Source organism: Mya arenaria, chromosome 6, assembly GCF_026914265.1.
Source record: "Mya arenaria isolate MELC-2E11 chromosome 6, ASM2691426v1".
NCBI classification, from domain to species: Eukaryota; Metazoa; Mollusca; class Bivalvia; order Myida; family Myidae; genus Mya; species Mya arenaria.
Genome location: NC_069127.1, coordinates 4,717,032 through 4,732,922, shown reverse-complemented (window position 1 = coordinate 4,732,922; position 15,891 = coordinate 4,717,032). Strand labels below are relative to the sequence as shown.

General features: G+C 35.6%; 1 protein-coding gene across 8 annotated transcripts in view; it reads right to left on the bottom strand.

Moving 5' to 3' along the window:
* Positions 1-483: 483 nt before the first annotated feature.
* The window catches only part of LOC128236548 (intermembrane lipid transfer protein VPS13A-like), a 67,265-nt gene continuing 51,857 nt past the window's right edge, over positions 484-15,891 (bottom strand). For 7 of the 8 annotated variants that reach the window (XM_052951468.1, XM_052951471.1, XM_052951476.1 and 4 more), the window contains 20 exons: positions 15,633-15,766; positions 15,218-15,353; positions 14,429-14,531; positions 13,877-14,040; positions 13,230-13,277; positions 10,562-10,795; positions 10,180-10,314; positions 9,654-9,805; positions 9,119-9,224; positions 8,710-8,832; positions 8,175-8,311; positions 7,412-7,607; positions 6,994-7,069; positions 4,991-5,076; positions 4,630-4,753; positions 4,152-4,275; positions 3,740-3,806; positions 3,152-3,300; positions 2,716-2,842; positions 484-2,495 (listed from right to left, as the gene is read on the bottom strand). In XM_052951468.1, the coding sequence (XP_052807428.1) occupies positions 2,376-2,495; positions 2,716-2,842; positions 3,152-3,300; positions 3,740-3,806; positions 4,152-4,275; positions 4,630-4,753; positions 4,991-5,076; positions 6,994-7,069; positions 7,412-7,607; positions 8,175-8,311; positions 8,710-8,832; positions 9,119-9,224; positions 9,654-9,805; positions 10,180-10,314; positions 10,562-10,795; positions 13,230-13,277; positions 13,877-14,040; positions 14,429-14,531; positions 15,218-15,353; positions 15,633-15,766 (2,541 nt within the window). In that variant the 3' untranslated portion in view covers positions 484-2,375. The remainder of the gene's footprint in view (positions 2,496-2,715; positions 2,843-3,151; positions 3,301-3,739; positions 3,807-4,151; positions 4,276-4,629; positions 4,754-4,990; positions 5,077-6,993; positions 7,070-7,411; positions 7,608-8,174; positions 8,312-8,709; positions 8,833-9,118; positions 9,225-9,653; positions 9,806-10,179; positions 10,315-10,561; positions 10,796-13,229; positions 13,278-13,876; positions 14,041-14,428; positions 14,532-15,217; positions 15,354-15,632; positions 15,767-15,891) is intronic. The other variant, XM_052951475.1, reaches the window with a different exon arrangement.

The window sequence follows — 15,891 nt, the reverse complement described above, 5'->3', positions numbered from 1 at the left end:
CATTGAACACATTTAACTTTTGCCAATAGGCATGGGCTGCAAGGCAAATTGTCAAGTTGTGTCCCTTGATTGGCAAAACAACAAGCATTGTCATCCACTTGATCTCTTCTTCTTTGTGGTCCATGTTTGAAATAGATCAACAACCAAGAAGGCCTTGGAGAATAAGATTTATCTAATATTCATGTGCTTTACATTATGGAAATATTGACCAGCATGACCCATAATCCAACTTTAATTATTTCTCACCATCGGACATAATCTGATCAAGTTTCATGAAGAGTGGTTAAACAATACATTTGCTCGAAAGTTAACAAGCAAAATGCTGACAGCCTGTGAGTAAAATAGCTCCAAAAATACACATACGAAATGCAATCCCTCTCTAACTCCTAAAGACGATGTGTGCTTGTTTGGCCTCCCAAATAGTGCACCTGTGGGTTTCCATTTGTGTAACTTGCAACACTCAGTGGAGTACAAATACATAGGAACGCTTACAGCTTAGCTTTATTTAATATTCATTTAAATATGACAATAATTAACAAATACAAAAAGAAGACAAAACGTAGCGTATAACTAAACAAATGAAATGTATAAGAAATGTTTAGGAAAAACATAATGCAGTATTATATCACAGTAAAATGGAAAAAAGTACTGGAAGTAACATAAAATTACACAGACTGATTCAAATGTTAAACAAACGGTAAGCGAGCACTCTTTGAAAAATAATAACGAAACTGCCACTGAAAGGCCTGACTGTTAACATGACTTAGTGTTTATACTTATATTTGTGGCCACTATTTCCAGTAATGGCATGTTTATTAGTTGTTGATAACGGGCAAAACGAAAATAAACCACTCTTTTTATCAACATATCATGTGCTAGTTTTATCAAAGCACATTATATACAGTGGAATACAAAGCAAATTTAATCAAACAATGAACAAGAAAGCATATTTAATTATTTGAAAAATATGTAATGGACAACATAATTACATTATAATTCAACAAATATTAACAGTAATGTACAATTCATTTATATACTAGTAACAGAATTATGTAAATTTGAAAAGTAACTCCACAAGAACTTACAAGACAACTTACAGACAGACACATCATTTCAGTTTAATGATGAATTTTCAAAGCCGTCAATTCACTCTAAATACCATTTTTCTTTCACATTTATTGTATAAATATTGCAGCTTATTGCCTGCATTAGCATAAAAGATAATGTCAGCCAAGGTATGAGCCAATCATATTTATATTTATCAGGGTTGTCAAACCGTAATAAGCCTTATTTAGGTGCAACATTTATTTAGCATACCTTGTGACAAAATTTATTACAATCGATAAACTTAACTTTAAGTTACAAATTCAGTGTACAGCCATTCCTCAAAACTCTTTAAGTGCAATCAAAACGATCCTTGCACAACATTAAGTATTAACATGTTCAGATAATTCGTATCATACCATGCAGTCATGAACCTTGTGACTGATGATATTTTAAGTAGAATTCTAATAAATGTTTACCCTGGAAAACAGGAATATTCTATAATTTCTGTTTCACAAGATTGTTATAAAAAACATCACCCTGACAGATTGTTTCATGAAGGACAAAAATGTGAAATAAAATTGGACCAATTGGAAAATCTTTATATTTTTCTGCAATTGTGCTTAGAAAGGATGTTATGTAATGAACTTGTAGAAAAATAAAAAAACAACAACATAATAAAGTACAAGCTCCTAAGGTCAATTGACCTGATGATAAATCGGATTACGACCCCCTTGATAAACACCTACTTATCTACTGTGTTTACAAAAGAATATATTGAATTCAAGTCCATGTGCATGTGTATGTCCAGTGTTTTCATATGACTAGTCCATCACTCCACTGGTTTAACATTTAAGAATATTTATATCATGTTGGTTTGGCATATTAATATCATTTGTACCCTAAGTCTACAACAGAGACCGACAGTCTTGCATTTTTCTTAGCATAGATATCGAGTTTCACTACAGTGAAACAATGCTATAGATATTACACTGACATATTTCATATTGCACAGTAACATGATATAACATTTAAGAAAGAACGATACATAGACATTTACATTGTAAATCACAATAACAATAACTCCAATTACAACTTTACATACTGTAAGCATGATATGGCATTATGGATTTTATTTAAAAACATGTAGATAAAGAATAATGCTATTATATAAATACCATTTTACATGAACATATGTATATCTGGTCCCACTTGTAAACATATCACATGACTGGAGTGTTGTGTCATTTCTACTATATATAAAAGTAAACATACTGGCTCAGAATTAACTGGAAATGTCATTCTTTTATACTGATTAAAAGCTGTCTTTTTCACCTCTGTCTGTATTTGATAAGATTCTCTATTCTATGTTGTAACCATAGCAACAGATCTGGATCATCACATGAGATTTCTTGCTCCCCACCCGCAAACACGTTCATGCTGTTCTCATCCTGAATGTATAATCAATCATAATACTAACTGTCCATCACTACTGCTCACGAAGTAAACTCTATCAATCATAATTATGGTCAAACCAATGTTACCATCATTGATCATATTTTCAACTCAATAACATAATCTTTAGTATAAAAATATTGTCCTAGTAAAAGTTAAACAATTGCATTATATATGAAGCTACAATAAATACTGAAATACATCCACAAAACTGACCTGTTTGACTTTGAATATAAGTTTGTTGCTGGTTACCGCGGGAACACCAAGGATACTCTCCAGTTTCACTTCCCACTCAACATCCCAGCCGCCCCAGCAACGGTGCTTCCCTAGCAACACAATGTGCCTGTAACCATGAAAACATTAGAAGGTTAACACAAAGTTACATTATGAACATTCAAGTCAATTTACATTGTATGAAGTGAAATTATTTCAACGGGAAACAATTTCTTTGAAAAAAAAGTATTTACATGTCTGTTCAAGCATATATTTTTTACTATTGAAACATATACTGTTCATATTGTTTTAAGTCTTAACTTGGCCGATTTAAATCCCTCTCATTATTTATTTACTTTTTAATGCATGTGATGACATGTAGTTAAATCCTTGAAATAAATTCTTACTTCATGACCTCGAAGGATGAAGATAATTATACCTGGTTGTGATAAGGAGGACGTCTGCCCTATCCCCAGGGCTGAGCTGGGCGTGGGCCCAGTATGTGTCAGTTTTGGCAAACTGACCCTTATTCACTGTCAACAGCAGGTTGGCCCCTACTGCCTGGTGACCAGAGTATGGCCGCAGACCCTGAAATCACATCATAACACTGAGAGTTAGCTGAGTGTTCACCAAGAATCATAATTAAGAACAGATCTATAAATGCATGTCACCTTTTATGCATTTTGGTAATGTAGTATTTCTCAACGATTGTTTTGTTTTGTTAAATGTGCAATGCAATCTACCGCAATGTTACCGTGTTTTCCCAAATATAGCGGCATTTAGCTTTTCAACAAATGGAAATTGAGTCTTGCTAGTTTGTGGGGTTCCATACTAGCATTTTAATTTCATAAAATAAAACCAGAACTAAAAGTAGCTAACAACAATAAAGTAATAATTGGCAGGGGACAGTGTCATGTGATAAAATATGTTACGAACACTTGCTCTTTGTAACCTTTGCAACTGTGTGTTTATTCAAAGACAATTGCAAGCCACCATGCTTATACAAGTGAGTGTTTTTTGTGCTTACCAGGTACATGTTGATGAATCTTGGCTTTCTCATCCGGTGGACGACAGCTCCTTCCAATTCCGCAGCTCTGCAAAATATAACGATAATTTATTAATTTCTTTTGTTTATATATTTATTTATGAAACATACACAATTTATAAAAGTAATAAGGGGTAGTTATGTTAGGAAGCAATTTTCTTATTTTTTCTCTGTCAATCAAGGGCAAAGCTTTATGATTTTAGCCAAACATGTGTATCAGAATTTATGAAATTAAAATGCCATTAATGATGAAGAAACCAAGAATATGGCAGTACCTCAGTTTCTAGCCGACAAGATAAAAAAAAGCACAAAAGAAAAACAGCAATGTGTAAACTTCATCAGATAACGGTCCTTCCACCCCTTTGCACAATCTCTGTTGTAACTGGTGACATACCTCTGCATGCCATCGAAGGCCATGCTGACCATATCAAACACCCCGCCAGTGGGCTTGGTCAGCAGCCCCATAATCCCTTTGCCTATACCCTTGAAAAAACCCTCAACACCTTCCTCCTGGGCTCCTAGGGAAACAAACAGATACAAAATGTATACAAAATGATATAATCCATAATTATTTATAAGTAAACATACACAAGTATATTTATGTCAGAGAAAATGATGAGTCATATTTAAAAAAATCAACCGGTAATCCTTAAGTTTAGACAGACGTCAGTGTTTTAATCAGTGATTGTATTTAAAGTATTGGTCAAATAACAAGTCCAATGAAACCTCTTAGATTATTCTCCTCACAAAGATCAGTCTAGAACTTACAATTAACATGGTGAATACTAAAGTGATTTCAGTCACCTCTGTTTAATACATGCATGCCAGGTAATGAATGAAAGAAATGGAATGAACAAAGTACGACCAGTTACCTCGTATTGGGTCAAGGATGACCCCTGACAGTCCCAGACACACCCCCATGACAAAGCCTCGCCCTGCAAGGGCTAGACTCAGGGGCAGGTTGGACGGCCTCTGCTGCATTACAGCACGCCGCTTCTACAAGCAAAGTGTATGGGGTAAAAAGTACTTACAATAATGTATATTCTTATGCATCTTGTAAGTGGATAGGTTCTCCTTCTTGGAAAGTTATAATAAAAACTTTGACACATCGTGGTTGACAGCAACAAAGAGCAAAATGATTTCAACAAAATTTGACTAATACTTATAGTATATAGTAATACAAAAACATATAGGCGTATCAAGTGATCATATCACTGGGTTGAGACTACATACCATTTTGTAGTTCTTGTCGAGGGAGAGAGCTGCCAAGGCACTACCCACTGACCCTGTTATACGGGCTACTGATCCAGCAGCCCCGCCTGAAGATGCATAAAACATTTTGTTTATTGTGCACCATATTTAAGTTTAATAGAAAATATCAATTTGATATTTTTCACTGTTTTAAAATTAAAGCCTGCTCAAGGTTCCGAATCAAATGTCAGTGGGCACAGGGCTGGGACACAACATGCGCATATAAATTGGGGCCTTTGTCTAAAAGAGTTTTATTAAATGACTTTAAATTCCAGTTTTAGATATAAATAAACAGGAAAACTGTTTGTTTCAGTGTGAGATAGTGATATATTTCACCTCATGTAAATTGGGGCCTTTGTCTAAAAGAGTTTTATTAAATGACTTTAAATTCCAGTTTTAGATATAAATAAACAGGAAAACTGTTTGTTTCAGTGTGAGATAGTGATATATTTCACCTCATGAACTCAAAAAGTGAATATTTCACTCGTGGTTACACTCGTGAAATATAAATTTTGGTGCTCACTTTGTGAAATATATTAGGATCTTTCACTGAAACAAACAATTATCCTCTATATCTCTTTTTAGAAGTTACATATCAAAACAAGAGCTGTCACAGTATGTGACGAATGCCCCCGAATGTGACATTGACCTACGAACAAGGTCAGTACATGAAAAGTTGATCTTGCCTTTACGTGTCAAATATATATGGCAATTTATTTTAAATTGCCTCTGAACATAAAAAAATACCACCCATACTTGACAACCTACATTGTTATGTCCTTATATTCAGAATTCCCTTGTGAATAAACACTTAGTGTATCTTTCACCTTAGAGGTAGGGACATGGGTCTTGCACACGACACGTCATCTTCGTATGTGGAACACATGCAGCAAGTGATTTTAAAATCTGTCCATACAAGGGAAAGTAACAGCCCTGACACGACAACCTATACTCTTATGTCCTTCTATCCAGCACTCCAATGTGAATAAACACTATGTGTGACCTTGACCTTTGAGGCAGGGACACGGGTTTTGCACGCGACACGTCGTCTTAGTATGTGGAACACATGTGGCAAGTTATTTTAAAATCTGTCCATACAAGAAAAAGTTACAGTCAGGACACGACAACCTATACACTATTTCCTTATATGCAGCACTCCATTGTGAATAAACACTAAGTGTGACCTTGACCTTTGAGGTAGGGACATGGGTCTTGCACGCGACACGTCGTCTTGGTATGTGGAACATATTTGGCAAGTTATTTTAAAATCTGTCCAAACAAGAGAAAGTTACAGTCAGGACATGACAACCTATACACTATGTCCTTATATGCAGCACTCCATTGTGAATAAACACTAAGTGTGACCTTGACCTTTGAGGTAGGGACACGGGTCTTGCACGCGACACGTCGTCTTGGTATGTGGAACATATTTGGCAAGTTATTTTAAAATCTGTCCATACAAGGGAAAGTTACAGCCCAGACACGACAACCTATACACTATGTCCTTATATGCAGCACTCCATTGTGAATAAACACTAAGTGTGACCTTGACCTTTGAGGTAGGGACACGGGTCTTGCACGCGACACGTCGTCTTGGTATGTGGTACACATGTGGCAAGTTATTTTAAAATCTGTCCATACATGAGAAAGTTACAGCCCGGACACGACAACCTATGCAGCACTCCATTGTGAATAAACACTAAGTGTGACCTTGACCTTTGAGGTAGGGACACGAGTCTTGCACGCCACACGTCGTCTTGGTATGTGGAATACATGTGGCAAGTTATTTTAAAATCTGTCCATACAAGGGAAAGTTACCGAGCCGGTCGGACAGACGGACGGACAGACGGTGCGATTTTAATATGCCCACCTTAGGGGACATAAAAACAACAACATTATAAATTCTTTATAATATACTTAACATAATAGCTTCTACTGATGTTATGTAGCAATAAACTGTTGGAAAGATATTTTAAGTGACGTACCGACAGTGTTTCCAAGCATACTGTGTACACCGCGCACCAGGCTCTCTGACAGCTCATCGGAACCCTGCACAGAGTCCTGCAAAAACACACAAGATTACTTAGCAAGCTTGAGTCAAAATAAATTTCCTCTAAAAAAGCAAATTATTAAGTCTATTGTAAACAAGATTGCATTGCCAAAACTAGAGCTGTGCAATTACTATACAGATGCTCCTATTTCCAATGTATTGACATCTTGTGGAACAATTATGTAACAACTTGCACAGAAGTTACAAACAAGCACCCTTGTGCACTACTTTATTGTGTGAAAAATATGCTTACGCACAATTGGTTTAATGAGATAAACCAAACAAGAATGTACAGGAGGACATAAGGAAATCTATCAGTAATAACAGAAAATATCCACAGTCAAGACATATACCAGGAATGGTTCGTAGAAGAGGTCCCCAAATCCCTGGGTGAAGTCCTTGATGAGACCATATGGGTTCCCTAGGACGTCAAGCCCCAGTATGAGCACATAAGCCTGTTGTATGAACTGATGGGTGTAGTGGGACTTCACCTGGGTCATCAGCTGGCCCGACGACAGAGACTGACCCTTTACCTCGAAAAACGCCATCCTGGAATGCAATTCACTATGGTTACATCCAAAACTTTATGATTCATTATTATAACACTCAGGTATAACTATGATGTAGGAAAGTGACAGAGAAGAAAAACATTTATAACTTCAACAACTGAAACAAAAATATGTGAAGGCAAATACTCATCAGTTTTTGCAGCTGGTGAAGTGGCAAAACTCAACAATTATTTAGGACAGAGTCATGCATCTTTGTACACCAATGCATACCTGCATTGCCTACAAGAGTTCTGAGATACATAATTAGGTTTCGATGCAGCGTGGGTATATTTTATATGAAAATAGAAGGAAAAAAGTTCGGGACCAAGCTCCGACCTCGAGCGAACGCCGGTTCTCGAACCAACGCTTGTTTGAGGGAACGCAGTTTCACTGTATATGGGATTACCGCGAAAAGTTTTAAAGTTTGGGCCAAAGGCTAAATCTTTGACACCGCTAAATGCAAGATGACAAAAACTTCATATTTTTTCTTTCAGAAAAACTGACAAAGCTAATGATGCAAATATTGCACTGGTATATATAGTTAATTTCCAGGAGTGTCTGTGCCTACTTGAGTTCAACGTCCTTCATCTCTGTGAAGGTTGCCCCGACAGAACCAAGCAGAAAATCAATAATATCGGAGACGATTGTGGGCTGATTCTCCTGGGACATGTGGGGTGTGCCGTTCAGGGAAAAACTGATGTGCATCTAAAACAAGATTATCACAATATAGTCACGGTATATATATATATAGACAGCACTTTCTTAACAGCAGAATTAAATGTACCGGTACGCAATATCTATTCATCAAAATCTATAATTCTTAACATATGGATACTGCAATATGAGTTTAGCAAGAGTAACATTAATTAACCCTTTTACTTAATGACACTCAGTACCATTGTACAATAGAATTGTTCTCTCTTGTATGACAGTGGGGCTTAAGGATAGTTTCGTCATAGGTACAAATCTCACCAAAACCACAAACTGTTGTCAATTCCAATTACTCAAGTTATAAGAAAACTATAGTTTTCACCTTTTCAGTAAATGGTCTTTTTTCTTATTATTCAAAGTACTTGATACCAACAGTAAGAGTTTACATTTACCTTCATTGGAGAGAGTCTGAGGTATTCAAAGAACATCTTGTCCTGGTTGCTATGGATCATGACAGCAGCAACTTCCTGTAGAGACTTCTGGGTAAACATCAGGTCAGACTGCAGCTGGACACTCTACACAAAACAGATTGGAAGTTATGATAAATACATGTGTATCTAAATACATGTATTATAGTAGAGGTTTTAAAATTGAATGTACCCGCCTATTTAACAATTGGTTATAAGCTATATCCACAAGTTCCCATCATATTATTCAAAGGTGTGCATTCTCCCTTCAGCAGCAACTGGGAAACCAGTACTTTTTACTTTAACATGTACATGTATGTTTCAAAATTCTTGATTTTATACATATCAAAGAATTCCTCTACTGTAACAGTACACCACAGTGTTGGCAGCTCACCTCTGATGTGTAGTCAGCGACCATGAGAGCAAATACGTCGTACAGAGAGAGGATGAATCCCTTGTCGACCTTGAAGTTGAACTCCTGGACCAAACACTTCACATACCTACATGCAGTAAGGAAACAAGATCAAGTCACAATGTTACAATAAGGACCTTGGAACAAAGCATGCATTTTAAAACAATATAGTTCATTTTTTTCACAGCTTTTTAATTCTAGATTGAAATATTATCATATTTTAAAGAAAGGTGATGAATAATGGCATTGCCTTGTAATGAATATTGCTTTGAAAACACTTTGAGCTGCTGTGTACCACTAGACAAAAGGGCATGTTGCAAAATCAACAGCAACCATAGATTCAAACCTAACCTTAATAGCAAGCTTATTGCTGAGGGCTATTCCATTTAAACATATACTCCACGCGGGGGAAGGCACTTTTGAACTAGACCTTCCCCCTACAGAAGCAAATTGAAATGGAAATGTACTTGATTGTATCAAACTATAAAACACCTGTATAGCTTCTAGCAAACAGTACCTGAATGTGTCCACATTGTTTTCTGGCACGGTGCGTCTCATCATCCCAAACTCTATAAAGGGTTTCTGTCCCTTTTTCTTCAGCACATACACGGGGATGGGGCATGGGTGGAGAACCGTGGGGAAGTACGCATCAGGTAACTGGTTGTCCAACTGAATTGGATAAGTAGATAATACAATGATGGTTTAAATTTTAATTTACGATGAACTGCAGATCTCCTATTAAAAAAAGTATTTGTTTTTATGATACCAACAATAATAGAGAACTGATCACAAGTGTACAGTATGTGTTAGAAGTGTCATTATTAAGCCTTTTCATCAAAAAGTGCATTGTTTGCATAATGCAACTGTTACAGTGTAGTGGTGGCCAAGGATCCCACTTTGCAATCATCTCCTGGTCAGCCATTATGGATGCAAGTATTGAATATTACTCATGAAACTGACTTCAGCACATAAAGTCTGATCAGATTATAGCTGTCAACACAATATAGCTTGCTTTAAAAGTACACCAAGCTGTCTGCATGTACCTGGATCCTCTGAACACGGGCATGGAGGGAGACATGGTGCTGGGACCGGCGGAAGTTAAACCACAGGCCTGGGCTGTAGCTCCGCCTCAGAGCCCCCATGTATGGCTTCAACATCTGCATCTTGACAAGGTCAGCCTTCACAACACATAAACATGAATGATATATGTGTAGGACAAAAACTATACAAGATTGTTCACATTTTGTTTCAAGAGCCAGACAAAGGATTTGAGGTGAACTATTGAATATGATGATATATTAATGTATGAAACTGTATTTATCTCAGGAACCTTAGTTAAATAAAAACACTCAAAAAATTCCTTGGTGACAGTCAATCTCGGATGTTGATGGTGAGTCCCTCACACCAATATACATGCTTTGTTACCTCAAACTGTTCCTGTAGGCTGGCATGTTGCTGCTGGTTCCTCCACTGGTCCTCCAGCCAAGTCTGAAGCTCCACGTTCAACATTTTCCATCTGTTCACTTCCACCTCCCAGGTCGCCGGGGGTGATGAAATACTCAACAGTGCAACCTCCTCGTATGCCTTGTTGATGACTGACACACACACCCCATCAAGGGAGATAAATACTACCAGGTTTGCCTGCTCTGCCTCGTTCATCTGAAAGAGTTTACAATCACACCAGTGGAATAACTAAGACAACTAAAAGTATAGGGTTAGCACAAAGATGAACTGTCTTTTTCTCATTTTTTATTCAAATAACTTAAGTTGCGTATTGCTAAGAAAGGCATATCTGCACTCTCGTACATATTAACTATGAAAAATATTACAGTTTTACTACGCTGTCTATAATTAATTCTATAGATGTTTTCTTTTGCAAAGTCAAATCATTCCAGAACAAAAGATGATAACAGATTAAATTGAAGACAAATGTTATCATAAAAGATTTTTCTCTGCTACCCAAAATGAAGACAAAAACATGCCAAAATCTGGCCCCAGATCAATGAAATTCATTTGAAAAAAGAAGAAAGTTCTGTTAAAATGCTATCATGTGTTCCATCACCTTGTATTTTTCTAGCATTTTAGGAGCTTATAAATGTTAGCCATCTCAGACAAATATACAAACACCCTCAGCCAAGCCTCGGTAACAGGACTTAGATATTAACACAAAGTCTGTTTATGATCTACACGTATGTTAAAATATATAAACAATAATATATGTAAAAAGAATTTTCAAAATAAGGTGCGAAAACTACAATACATATATATGGATCAAATTCAGCCTCTAGTAGCTGCTCAAAAATAAAAATTGAAATAGCTGGCTCTAAGAACACCAACAAATGTAGAAAATGTGCAAGTTTACTTTTTCATAGCTTGTCTGTTATAAAGCACAAGACACTTTTCTTATACTAGTATTAAACTATTGTATATGTATAATAATGATAATCGCTGTTAACTGCTATACAGACATTCGCTACACGCATAAATTAAGTTGATGTTTCTTCATTTAAATGCTACAATATATATATATACATACATGGAAAAAAACGAAAAAGAGAAGTGACCATGATTGAATGAATGTTATTTCAGAAATAAATCATTAGTTACCACTTTTTACCAGGATATATAAAAATCAAGAAACCCTTAGAAACCGAAAATCTCAATAAAACATAGAATTAACAAGTCATTACATAAAAAGTAAATGATGAAATATAAGACCAAGAGAGGATGTCAACGTATCTTGGTTGGCCAAGGGGCCTAACTCAACAATGATTTAAGTAGAGTTATGGCCCTTGCTATACAGGAGTCTATTATAAGTATCCATCATGTGTTTCGGGTACGGATAGAACAATCCGACCCTCGAGCACGTTGCGTGCCCTCGGGTCGGTTTTTTCGATCCGGACAGGAAAAACATGATTGATATTTTTTCTTGCATACCTAAAATTATGAATTTGTGGAAAAATTGACGTAGAAAACTTACTTTTGTACATTTCACCAAAAAGCGTGTGCGATGTTGTGTACTGACGTCATAAAACGCAGTAATTTTAAATCGCTATCAACGTCAAATAGTTCCTTTAAAAGTCGCGCTTTTATGATTATTTACACATCCGGTATGCAAGAATTTCTTTTCTAACATGTGAATTTAGTTTCATATCTATGTCCTTAAAAGAATATTAATTTATGATTAAATTTAAGTTTCCAACAATACCGGGGCTGCCTGATTATTCCTGAACTTTTAAAGAAGACAAAAAAAACAATCCCCAATCAGACAAGCTAAATATGTTTTAATTACTACAATAGTCCACTACATAAGTCGAATATTTAATAGATATAAAATCTAAAATGGTGATCTGAAAATCTTTAATCTGAGGGCAACCAGCCAGGAACCTTGCTACCATAATCATACATAGAGGGTCCTACACACTAACAGAGGGTGGTGATTTATGCTGCGCATGTGACAGGGAGTGCTCCATGGACAATGATCTCATGATACTGATGATTGTGGTAAACTCTGAAATGGTCCCTTCTTAATTGAGTCATACACAACACTTACACATACATATACATCCATATTAAGAAACAATAAGTATTTTACAAAACTTTTAACAAAATGATTCCTTGTTTTAAATTATTTGAATATAAACCAAGGAAATCTAGAAAATCAAATTTAATGTGTGTTTTCATATCCATAGTATTGTCAAGAATAGCATTCTTAATATGGTATTCATAAAACATCTTAAGTCATTTTCCTAACTTAAGTATTTTGCTACTTATTTGATAAAATTTCTTCATAATACTAAAATACAATAATTTCATTGATATTAAAGAATATACATAATTTTAATTAAAAAAAAATATTATATTTTCCTTTTCATTTGACTATGAAAATTTTAAGAATTCGACATAAGTTATGAAACGACTTAAGATGTTTTATGAATACCAGCCCATGCAAATAAGAAAATCCAAACTTCACATGCATTGGTAAAAAAGGGCCAGCAAATGTCAAATTACTAAACAGAAATTTGACTCAAAAGGGACCATTTCCATGACGATTGTGTAGCATGATTGACTGCCTGGATGGTTACACTGTTACCTGGGACACCCCGCGCTCATGTGGAATATCAATCCCCTGTACGTGGGCCTACAGAAACCGCGCAGCACAAAATAAAACAGCAATAACTAAATCAAACTTAAAAACTACCGGTGTATTAATTACCACAACCGATTCTATCAACACATAAATTATAGTGAACACTAAAAAGTTTAATAACTGTGTCTTTGTATGTATTAGAACTTATTTCAAAATTATTCCTAGAAATGCAGAAAAGCACTATTTCACACTTTTACCTTGCTTAAGTTTCAACATCTTTAAAATAAATTATATATTAACATGCATGTTGATCAACACACTCTTTAAGTTGTGATATTGACATAACACATAAAAGGTAAATGTTTGTGAAGTTTGGTAACAGTAATCTACATTCATCTTTAATGGGTGCTTTATGTACCCAATTAAACAAGAAAGCAAGTGTCAAAGCAATAATATTGACAGCAACTTGGCATGCATGCATAAGATCAACATTGTTTAACAATTTGAAGTTGTTACTGTACAAAAGAAATGTGTAATATAAGGTTTATAACAACCTAGAACAGAGAATGAAACAAATAAGCTTTTACATACTGAAATTAACAAATATTGAACTCAAAAGCAGACAGATTAGTCAACCAAATCCCACGCACCTGTCTGGCCCCTTTAGCGACCCTTTCATCCTGAGTAAAGAGAAGCACTCTCTGCTTGTTGTCCAGGTATGATACCCAGTATATAACGAGTTTGTCGCTCCGAGTTTTCCCGATCAGCGAGGTATCGAGGCTACCCACCAGCCCGTCTGTCTCATCTGACTCATCTACATATTAAAATGTATAATTTTTATACTTTGAAAAGGTTTAATGCCTTTAATCTTAGCACTATTGCTTTGTAGCACTTTCCAACATCTCTGCTTAAGTAAAATTTCACCATATAGATGTACATGCCAATCCACTAAAAGCAAACATATTTGTTATAAAAATGCAAACATTTCTATCAGTATCTAATTTTGTACGCTTATTGAACTTTTTTAAAATCAATGGCTGATATCTCCATGCTCAGACAAACCTAGGGTGTCAGTCATCTGTACCTATGTCTAGGCTGCTGTCATGGTGATCATCAGGAGCATCCGTATAGTTTTTAATAAAGAATAAACAGCCTTAAAAGTAAAAGCACTTATAAGCCTGGGGTCAGTAACCTGTACTTACCTTCTGGACTACTGTCAGTGTTGGCGTCGGGAGCATCTACATAGTCAAATGTCCCTGTGGCCTTTAGAGACTTCAACTTCAGGTTCACATTACCGTACCCATCCTAAAATGTTAAAGCAATGAATTTACCATAAATCACTGTTTAAAGGACACACTTTTCCCCCAGAATTCCCATAAAAAATGCCTGCTTCTAATCTATAGTATTTATTAGGCTGTTGACAATTTTTTTCGAAGTCCCTTCTAGGCCGAATTTGGCTTTTCAGAGAAATAAATGGTAAAAAAGACTTTTACTGTTTAATTTCAAAGGGACGTAATTCACATCGTATGAATGGTGTGTGCAAACAGCTTCTTATCAAAATTGAAATCTCAGTTTATCTATTCACATTTATGATTCATAAGGTCAAAGGTATTTCACTGGTTTAATTTTAACATTCATCACATGGAAAGTTCTGGGGCTGTATTCATAAAACATAGTAGTGAAAGATTTTTTTATCCCCTTATTTCTTATCAAATTTAGTAATGTGTTTATGTTTTAGACCATTCTCTGGCTCATTTTCATATTTTCAGTCTTACAAACATTGTAAAAAAAATTCAAATTTATCTTAAAAATGGCAAATTTTCCACTTATTTGAAAAATTAAGCTAAGATGCTTTAGGAACACAACCATTTATTGTTTATTTAAACCTAAGAAATTTTGGGCCAAATCAATGAGCTAAACAAAACAATGCAAAATCAGCTAAGATGTTATGGTGACCAAAAAACAAAATAAGATCATATGTAACCTCAAACCTTCATGATGGCGGCAGGGTAGTCTAGTTTACTGCGACCGTACACGTTCCACATGAGAGTACGCTCAGACGTGGGGTCGTCCCAGGTATAAAGGATACACTGGTTAGAAGACAACACTGTCGTCTGGCTTTGGTTCCTGAATACAGGCAAAAATTATAGTATAATTTAAATAATTCTTTCACATCCTAAGTCACGAATGTTAATATATGACTACTGGTACTTCAGGGAGTAAAAGCTAAACGATTTTAAGTGATATAAAAAGTAGAATCTCTTTTTTAACTCTTCATTCAAGTTGTAGTTGAACAAATAGTTCAATTCTGTTTTACTCATATATATTCAAAGCTCTCTGATGACAATAAATATTTGTACAGTTTGTTTGTTCCATCTGTCATTTAACTAGAGAAGCTTGTCATACTTCTGGTGGACCTTGATGAAGACGTCCTCACAAAGGTTCTCTACACGAACTGGTGCGTCACCGACATCGTACGAGCTGAACTGTATGGTTATAGGGCTCTGGGTGCCACCTGACACATTCACACACACTGCCGTCTTGAAAAAAGTTAATCCAAATAAACATTTATCATCACACTGAAAAAAATGCTGTAAGGTAAATTGCAATCAAATGAAATATTGACATTTTCGTTCTTAATTTATTTGAAACAGGATAGCAAAAA